Source organism: Salmo salar, chromosome ssa25 (assembly GCF_905237065.1).
Source record: "Salmo salar chromosome ssa25, Ssal_v3.1, whole genome shotgun sequence".
Taxonomy (NCBI): Eukaryota; Metazoa; Chordata; class Actinopteri; order Salmoniformes; family Salmonidae; genus Salmo; species Salmo salar.
This window is the reverse complement of record NC_059466.1, coordinates 12,330,583-12,341,157: the sequence shown is the minus strand read 5'-3', so window position 1 is coordinate 12,341,157 and position 10,575 is coordinate 12,330,583. Positions and strand designations below refer to the sequence as shown.

The window sequence follows — 10,575 nt, the reverse complement described above, 5'->3', positions numbered from 1 at the left end:
AGGGACACCTGTTGTTGATTTAGACGTTCACAAATGTTACAGATTTTGACTATCACCAATGTCATGATATGTTTGTTAAAGTAATAAAGAAGGTGAAATATTTTAGGTAGAAAAACAGAACTATATATGGACATATTATAAAGTATGAAAAGGCTTATTCATTCACAATTTGTTTTATTTATCATATATTTGTATATGTTTTATTATACTTTTTTGTGTACTAGATCATATCGGTTGAATCATTTTTTTTCTCAGACATAAATAAACAATTCCAGGTGAAAACCAAAGGTCAAAGCTTTCTGGGGGCGGGGACAACACTACTGCATTAATAAAATATTGCCCTCTTGCTAGATTGATTACTAAAGCCATAGCGAAACTGTCAGTTGTTGTTAGTTCAACTGGTTTTAAAAACTATGATTTCCATTCTCAGAGAGTTGATAAAACCTCCCAGGAAATGTTTCAGGGTCCCAGAGTAAAATGTTCTCAGAACCTCCCTGTAACCTAAAAATTAACATTCCCAGAACAAAATGTTCACTTCTGTTTGCAAAACATTTCTTTTTGCGGGTCAGGATTTTTTGGGGCTTACTTCCCACAACCAATGTGAAACCAAAAACAGACGTTCCCAGAACTTTTAATGTGCTAGCTGGGGAGCGTTAATACTTTTTAAATTCCAGTCGACAGAGGCGGAGCATATCTGCCTGCTTATTCAGCTCTCTCACTGCTTATTTACAGTGGAGCAATGCGAAGTGTGTACATGACGGATTTAAACACGAAAGTAAACATGGTATAGACAGGGCCTCCGCGAACCAAGCAGATGTGGCTCCGGCCATGACTCTTCCCAGGCTCAACACGGTTGAAGCGGCGTTGATATTTATATCCGTCGCACAGCTGAGCACAGGTAGGCTGTAAGACAAACTTTGTGCGACCACTGCATGTATCATGTGTTTCATGAGAACTTGTTTAGGTGGTAATTGTAGGCTGTTTTTCTGTGTCCTGTGTTGCAGTTGGACTTAATTTAGGCAACAGCCTGACATTTTGAGTGGACTCAATCATATGATGTCAGCCGTTCATGTATGATATAGTTTGCTATTTCTTTGTTACCACATTCTGTATCCTGAACATTAACTAAAACAGTTACACTCTAACCATGTGAAAAATAGCTAATGTCAAAAGATCATTCTAAAGCGCTTGGTTTATTTTGAATTAACATGATAGATGTTCACGTGTATGTGTTCATTTCATATGACTTGGCTAAACTGTAGGCTATTATGTCATAAACCTAATTCACTCTACTTTTGAAATTATTTGCTTTCGCTGAGACTGAATTTGTTCCATCTTTCTAAACTGAACCAAACACAAATTGTAATACCTTTTACATGTAAAATTATTATTTAAAAACTTTTTCGACAGTACTATAATAACTTTTTTCAATAGGTATATTATGTACTCATAAGAGGCTCTTTACATTGCTGGTCCAACTCGAGGTGTCAAAAATGCACCACAACCTTAAGTATTTTCACACGACCCTCCCCTTGTACCGTAAATAAACATTTCACACCCTCCCCCCTCATAAAATTAACAAAACAAATAGTTATTACCTCCATAAATAACAATAACTGTAGCAACTCTGTGTTTATAAACTAGGATATCGATTTTACCGCTTCAGCGTGTTTTTTTTTTTTTTGTGGCACAGTTGATGCCATGCAGGGCTAACCGGCCAGAAGGTGGAGGGTTGGCGGACCACCACGGACGAGCTCACTCTGCCCGTTTTCGCTACCGTTTTCATTACGCTATCGTTTTCATTACGCTACGATCAGAGCCGGCTGCAGACACAAATGCTGGAAATCAGTTGTTCAACCTTTGGATGCTATACTCCTAGAAAACAACCAACAGGTTTCTGTGCCAATGTACCACACACAACCAATAAACAACGCATAAATGCATACCGATTTACTAACTTTGAGGGTTCATCATCAGCTTTGACAAACTCAATTTAATTGAGGTGTTAATCTCGACAAACCGAAAATACATCGATCCCTTCCTACTTTGTTATTTTTAGTATTTACGTTGTTGGTTGATTACTGCGTTGTTGGCTTTAGGGCTTGCAAGAAAGGCATTTCACTGTACTTGTACATGTGACATTAACTTGAAACAGGATCGATCGAAGGCTTGGTTTGACAATCTCCGATCAACTTTTGGATGTTTTGTAACATATGTCTATCCTTTAGTCGAATGGACTTTGCGCAGTTTGGATGGTGTAATCATTAGTGTGGATGAACGTGTGCAGGTAGCGTAATCAGATTAAAACACTATGACTAGGTGTTTATGCCACACATACACTGAGTGTACAAAACATTAGGAACACCTTAATATTGAGTAGCACCTCCGTTTCTTCAGAACAGCTTCATTCTGTCTGGGCATGGACTCTACAAGGTGTTGAAAGCGTTCCACAGGGATGCTGGCCCATGTTGACTCCAATTGTTGCCACTGTTGTGTCAAGTTGGCTTGATGTCCTTTGATGGACCATTCTTGATATACACGGAAAACTGTTGAGGGTGAAAAACCCAGCAGCGTTGCAGTTCTTGACACACTCAAACCGGTGCGCCTGGCACCTGCTGCCTGGCACCTGCTACCATACCCCGTTCAACGGCACTTAAATCCTTTGTCTTGCCCTTTCACCCTCTGATTGTCTCAAGGCTTTAACCTGTCTCCCCCTTCATCTACACTGATTCAAGTGGATTTAACAGGTGACATCAATAAGGGATCATAGCTTTCACCTGGTCATGGAAAGAGCAAGTGTTCCTAATGTTTTGTAAACTCGGTGTAAAAGGTAATACATTTTAAAAAGTATTGAAGCATTAGGTTCCCGGTTGATGAATAGCTGCTCGGATTGGAAAGGAGGCAGAACGCGTGTTAAGCTTTCCTGAATAACTGGGCCTGCTGGGAACATATAGTCTGCTGTTTCCCAAACTCGGTTCTCCGGACCCCAAGGGGTGCACGTTTTGGTTTTTGCCCTAACACTACACAGCTGATTCAAATGATCAAAGCTTGTTGATTAATTTATTATTTGAATCAGCTGTGTAGTGCTAGGGCAAAAACCAAAAGGTGCACCCCTTGGGGCCGGAGAACCGAAACCCTGATGTAGGCCTATGTGGTCATGACTTGGGAGAATGATGAGCTGGCTGTTGCCGATCATCAGTATTAGAAGTAAAAAAAATTGAACCAGACTGGTCTGCAACTGTGCCTTTCTATAAACTATCGAGAGTAGACCCACAACTGATCCAAATGGAATGAAACATTTTAAATAACAGGGCTTTTGCTCTATTATTCAAGTTACATTTTCACTGCATATTACAGCCTAGAGTAGAACTGTACTCACTTGAAAACAATGTAATTATTCATTGGATTGTGGTGTTGTAGGATAATTGTATTGTCCCATAACAAGATCAACAGGGGAGCCTTTTGAGCTGCGTCTCTGCACTCTTCTTTCATGTGTAATGACGGACCTGGTCTCCCCACTGCCTATCAGCCATTCCTCTCTTGTGGAATTTATATAGAAAATTGGTGCAGATTTGATTAATTGTATGCGTGGTATGATTGCAAGTTAACACATTGCAGATCTGGACAAATGATCCAAATGTCACTATGGAGGGTGGGCAGGATAGACAGTTGACTGGTATACTATACTGAACAGTTTTTCCACATTTTTACTGAGTTACAGTTTATACAAGGAAATCAGTAAATTGAAATAAATTCATTAGGCCCTTATCTATGGATTTCACATGACTGAGCAGCCATGGGTGGATAGGCCCACCTACTGGGGAGCCAAGCCCAGCCAATCAGAATGAGTTTTTCCCCACAAAAGGGCTTCATTACAGACCAAAATACTCCTCAGTTTCATCAGCTGTCCAGGTGGCTGGTCTCAGACGATCCCGCAGGTGAAGTAGCCGGATGTGAAGGGGCTGGGGTGGTTACGGATGGTCTGCAATTTTTAGTCCGGTTGGACATGCTGCCAAATTCTCGAAAATGACATTGGAGGCAGTATGTGGTAGAGAATTGGACATTAAATTATCTGGTAACAGCTCTGGTGGACATTCCTGCAGGCATTGTCATTAATACGTGTCACATATCAGTTTGCAAACAATGTAAAATAATTAATAATTTAGTTAATAAAGCCGCATACAAACATGGTCTCTTTTTTTTGCTTTCTTGGGTAAGGCAGCTCCAAAATGCAGGTGTTTCAGCCTAGCTCAGTGCTTTCTGTGGTGGTGGGGCAGCCAGCGGAAAATACGGAGCGTAGGGGTTGGTAATGTTCTCTAGTTGCGCCATGATTGGCTCAGTGTTCTGTCACTCATGGGGACACTACGTCACTGCCAAATGTAAGGATAGAGCTCAAATTCAAGCCCCTTCGGTGCTGCCATAGCGTTACATTAGAAGTGCCCATCCAAGAAGGCTCAAGGTCATTGGCCACAGACGAAATGACGTCAAATCACGTTATATCTACAGAAGCTTTGCTTGGACTGAACATCATACTTTCAAAATCTTAGCTAGCAGTCATCAATGAATAAAGTTGACAATCTACTGGTAAATCCTTTTTAATCCTTGTCATATGAAGAGAAATAACAAAGATAAATTATAGATAAAACATATCGATGCTCGTCGGCCATTGGACATAAACATTACACAAGTTGGAAATTGAAAATTCAACAATGAGTGGTTTAGAAGGAATCAGTGGCTAACTGCAAGTATTGAAAGCAATCACTAGCCTGCTATTCAGTGGAGTGGGTGTGTGGTCCCTATTCTGGGTTTAAGGTAGGGATGCACGATATATCGGTGAGCATATCCGAATCGGACGATATTATTTAAAAATGCCAGCATCGGCCCGATGACTAGTTTAACACCGATGTGCAAAACCGGTGTCAAAGCTGACATACGTTTAAATATAACGTAAATCGATGATGTAATGACGCCACGAAAAATACAGTGCCACACAAAACAAAAGCAGAAAAATACTAAGCGCACTTCCAACAACTAAACAAGTTCAAGTCCAGCAGTCATTTTAAAGAGTTATAAAATTTCAGCGAGACAACTCAGAGGCGAAATCCGTTAACGCCAAGATAATGGAATGAATTATGCTACTTGCTATGGGCGTCACAATTGACATTTGGACCAGCGATGCCAGCCCCATGAGCATGCTGAATCTGACAGCACAGTGGGCCGACGAGGATTTCGTGCCGAGGAAAGCCATATTGCATGCTCAAGAATGTGCTGGTTCTCATACCACTGCTGCCATTTCAATGGCATTTGAGAACATGTTTGAAACTTGGAAACATTAACACATTCCTAGCTCCAACTGACTGGAGAAATAAGCTAATCAACTGTCTGCAGCAGACGTGATACCCTCTGTCATGGTATTGAAATGCCTGCTCAACAAACCTGCCCACACAGACCGTGGGGTTAACTTGCAAAAGTACTTGAGGCTGTGAACAAGTGGTTCGGTGGCATACTCTCTGAGCCTCTTTACTGTGTCGCCACCATGCTCGATGCTAGGTACAAGGACTGCTACTTCAATGCAGACAAGAAACAGGGTTTATGTGAAATGTTACATACACAGTGACCGTGCGCTCTGAGGAAGAGGCCACGGACAGACAGAGCTGAAACTCCACTGCTTGACATGTATGATAAATTAATGGTTGAGAATGAAACGACGGAACAAATGAACAAAACAGCACGGCAAGTAAGTGAACGAGAGGTTTTGATTATGTTTTACTGGTAATTGGGACATGCGTAAATGGCAACAAAATAACTTGTTGGTGTGTGTGTGTGACCTTTTATTTAACTAGGCAAGTCAGTTAATTATCTCGCCAATATCCAATGGTAGCGCCTGGCGCGAAATACGAAAAACCTTCAAAATGCTATAATTTCAATTTCTCAAACATATGACTATTTTACACCATTTGAAAGATAAGACTCTCCTTTATCTAACCACATTGTCCGATTTCAAAAAGGATTTACAGCGAAAGCAAAACATTAGATTATGTCAGGAGAGTACCCAGCCAGAAATAATCACACACCCATTTTTCAAGCTAGCATATATGTCACAAAAAACCAAAACCACAGCTAAATGCAGCACTAACCTTTGATCTTCATCAGATGACACTCCTAGGACATTGTTATACAATACATGCATGTTTTGTTCAATCAAGTTCATATTTATATAAAAAAACAGCTTTGTTCAGAACTAGCATACCCACCGCAAACTTCCGGTGAATTTACGAAATGACTCACGATAAACGTTGACAAAAAAACACAATTATTTAAAGAATTCTAGATACAGAACTCCTTTATGCAATCGCGGTGTCTGATTTTTAAAATAGCTTTTCGGTGAAAGCACATTTTGCAATATTCTGAGTATATAGCCTGGCCATCACGGCTAGCTATTTTGACACCCACCAAGTTTGGCACGCACCAAACTCAGATTTACTATAAGAAAAATTGGATTACCTTTGCTGCTCTTCGTCAGAATGCACTCCCAGGACTTCTACTTCAACAACAAATGTTGTTTTGGTTCCAAATAATCCATAGTTATATCCAAATAGCTCCGTTTTGTTTGTGCGTTCAAGTCACTATCCGAAGGGTGACGCGCCGGGCGCGTTTCGTGACAAAAAAATTCAAAATATTCCATTACCGTACTTCGAAGCATGTCAAACGCTGTTTAAAATCAATTTTTATGCGATCTTTCTCGTAAAATAGCGATAATATTCCAACCGGGAGACGTTGTATCCGTTCAAACACTGAAAGTAAAACATGGAGTCGTCACATGCACGCACGAGCCAGTGCCATTCTCCTCAGAAGGACCACTCACCAAAACCCCTGCTGTTTTTCGCCCAGAGACTGCAGAGCTATCATTCCACGTTCTGGCGCCTTCCTAGAGCCAATGAAAGCCTTAGAAAATGTCACGTTACAGCAGAGATCCTGTATTTTTGATAAAGAGGCTATAGAAGGACGAGAAATGGTCAGACAGGGCACTTCCCATATAGAATCTTCTCAGGTTTTGGCCTGCCATATGAGTTCTGTTATACTCAGACACCATTCAAACAGTTTTAGAAACTTTAGGGTGATTTCTATCCAAATCTTCTAATTATATGCATATTCTAGTTTCTGGGAAGGAGTAATAACCAGATTAAATCGGGTACGTTTTTTTTTTTATCCGGCCGTGAAAATATTGCCCCCTATCCCTAACAGGTTTTAAGAACAAATTATTATTTACAATGATGGCTAAACCCGGACGACACTGGGCCAATTGTGCTCTATGGAACTCCCAATCACGGCCGGATGTGATAGTGCCTGGATTCGACCAGGGACTGTCGAATCCGACAACACGGTCGGGAGGAGAACATTCATTTCCAAAAGTTCATAGTGGTCAAATCCATTAGTTTGTCAGACTGGGTGTCACCAAAGCTGTGTTGTATTCATCAGGTACACTTCCCTCCGTATGGTTTTGGACAGTGAAGCTACAGTTTAAATTTGGCTCTATACGTTTTGGATTTGACATCAAATGTTTCATATGAGGTGACACAGAATGTGTATTTTTTACCATTTAGAAGTGAAAGCACCTTATGTATCCAGTCCCCCCATTTGAAGAAGTCATAGGTATACATTAAAATCACTTGGTGTATTAAAGTAGTCAAAGTTAAGTATTTGTTCCCACAAGTCCTTGCACATAATGACTCCATCAAGCTTGTGACTTTGCAAACTTGTTGGATTCGTTTACAGCTTTGTTTAACCCAATAGGTAGTAAGTCCATTTCCTGAATAGCTGGTAGCATATGGGGCCACATTATTATAGGACAACTTGGGAGAATGATGAGCCGTAACAGACGGCACATCTCAGTATACAGCCAGACTGGCCTGCTACTGTGCCTTTCTAGAACGTTTGAGTGTAGACCCACAACTGATCCAAACAGAATGAAACATTCAAATCACAGGGCTTTCGCTCAGTAATTCAAATGACATATTCACTGCAGTTTTTGTACCCACTTAAAAACAACAATACAATTGAAGTTCCGTGGCGCCGTGAGGTCACCTAGGCAGAGGGCTCCTGTACATTTAAAAAAAATAAAAAAAATGGTTTGAAACATCTTACTTTTTTTTTCGTAGTGAACAGCCAAATGTGTACAGATATGGTCTGGCTAGCATCTATTTGTTTCCTGCCTATGAATTCATGGAAAATCATATTTCTAAAGATGGCTAGCTAGCAATTCTACCAGGCTACGGTAGCAATGCTAACTAATGTATTTTAATTTGAATACACCAGACTATTTCTTTTTTATTTCGACGGTCTACTAACCCAATAAAGAGGACTACAATGCATGGTGAGCTGGAAGTGACAATTTGATTGCTCAGGAGGTTATCATCTGAAGTTATGAGCAGCTGTCATAATTACCCTGAGTGAGAGGGCTCAAAAACAAACTTCATCTCGTTCTACAAGACCAGAGATTCAACGGTTCCGGAGAAGTCTGTCAAACCACCGGGATGGCGAGACACCGGTGAGACGCCTTCAATGGAGAGTGAACTGTGCTCATCCCATGTGGTTCCTTCTTGACTGTCGCTCCATCTGTTTGAGTCTTGAAACACTCCACTTTAAACTTCGGCAAAGAATTGTAATCCAGACCTACTCTATCATATCTGTATTTTATTCTTTGTTTTGCTTTTTTCAAGAGCTTTGAGATTCTTTTTGTAATTAAAAGTGCAATAGAAGTCGAATTAATTATTCATTGCATTGTGGTATTGTAGGCTAGTCTAGGATCATTGTATTGTCCCTAAACAAGATCAATAGGGAAGCTCTTTGAGCTGCGTGTCTTGTCTATCCAATGTTTTTTTCAATGCGCAATGACGTACCTGGCCTCGCCACTGCCTATCAGCTATTCCTCCTTGTTATTGTGAATTTATATAGAAAATTGGTGCAGCTTTGAAGGACTTTTGTGTGGTATGATTGCTAGTAGTTAGCCTATTGCAGTTCTAGACAGACATTTGGCTAGGATGGAAGAAATTGTATAGTAAAACTTGCAAAAGGACAAATGTAAACCAGTAAAAATAGCACTACCCTCCCCTGTGCCCAATTTAAAAAATAATAATAGAAAATAACACACAACTCTCCCCTATTTTTGATATTCTCTACCGTCGCCTCATATGAAACGTTTGTCAAATCCAAAATGCAGCAGTATAGAGCCAAATGTACAATTTTAGCTTCACTGTCCAAATGCATACGGGGAGGAGTGTAGTTCACAGATAAAATATGCATTACAAGGTTAAAACATTTTTCAACAAACATGACTTGCAAATTGACATAGTTAATGTATGACAATTAATCGTTACCCATAATCGTCGCAATTCTACCCGTGGGGATAAGCAAGAACGGCAAGTGAGACCCAATCATCACTGAGAGAATTATGTGTTGCGTTCACATAGTACAGTTCAAATCAATGACCATTTATAAACCGTACCTGCTGCTAGTAGGAAAACAATTTGCAATGTGGTTTTATATCGATTTGTCATGATTGTGAACCCCAGATGGCAATTAAGACATATCTAGAGCCACAGGTTACTTACCTGCCTGTCAGAGCTGTTTCCCCCCCCATTTTAGTTTTCTTTCTTGTAAATAGGCACTCATCTACTCTGTCTCATTTGCAGTCTTACCATTGACAGGTTAGGTTGAGTGCAGCTACTTCCTCTCTGTCTGCACTTTATGATTAGGTATAATTTACCAGACATCTGTTCACAGTAGAGTGCCTCTTATGCCAGAAACCCTCTTGTATCTTAGTGTGCCTGCCCATGCTTGCCATTGGTCAGGTACACTAAGAAAGTCCTCGACTTTCACTATGGCTAATAGGAAGGGCAGAGTATAACATAAACAATCAATGGTAGATGGAGCGACAGGTAGCCTAGTTTTGACCCCAGCTCAGATGGGAAAAACTTGTGTGGAGTGAGCCGGCATCATCCCAGATGCAGTTGAAGTTTACATACACCTTAGCCAAATACATTTTAAACTCAGTTTTTCACAATTCCTGACATTTAATCCTAGTAAAAATTCCCTGTCTTAGGTCAGTTACGATCACCACTTTATTTTAAGAATGTGAAATGTCAGAATAATAGAAGAGAATAATTTATTTAAGCTTTTCTAGTTTGAGAAACAGACGCCTCACAAGTCCTCAACTGGCAGCTTCATTAAGTATTACCCGCAAAACACCAGTCTCAACGCCAACAGTGAAGAGGCGACTCCGGGATGCGGGCCTTCTAGGCAGAATTCTTCTGTCCAGTGTCTGTGTTCTTTTGCCCATCTTAATCTTTCCTTTTTATTAGCCAGTCTGAAATATGGCTTTTTCTTTGCAACTCTGCCTAGAAGGCCAGCATCCCAGAGTCGCCTCTTCACTGTTGTGGCATTGAGACTGGTGTTTTGCAGGTACTATTTAACGAAGCTGCCAGTTGAGGACTTGTGAGGCATCTGTTTCTCAAACTAGACACTAATGTACTTGTCCTCTTGCTCAGTTGTGCACCGGAGCCTCCCACTCTTTCT

At 40.6% G+C, this 10,575-nt stretch overlaps 1 protein-coding gene across 4 annotated transcripts in view; it reads left to right on the top strand.

Annotated features, from left to right (window-relative positions):
* The first annotated feature begins 684 nt into the window (after positions 1–684).
* Positions 685–10,575, top strand: part of LOC106586171 (activin receptor type-1C) — a 34,526-nt gene continuing 24,635 nt past the window's right edge. For all 4 annotated transcript variants that reach the window (XM_045707588.1, XM_014173108.2, XM_014173107.2 and 1 more), the window contains exon 1: positions 685–898. In XM_045707588.1, coding sequence (XP_045563544.1) covers positions 829–898 — 70 coding nt within the window. In that variant the 5' untranslated portion in view covers positions 685–828. The remainder of the gene's footprint in view (positions 899–10,575) is intronic.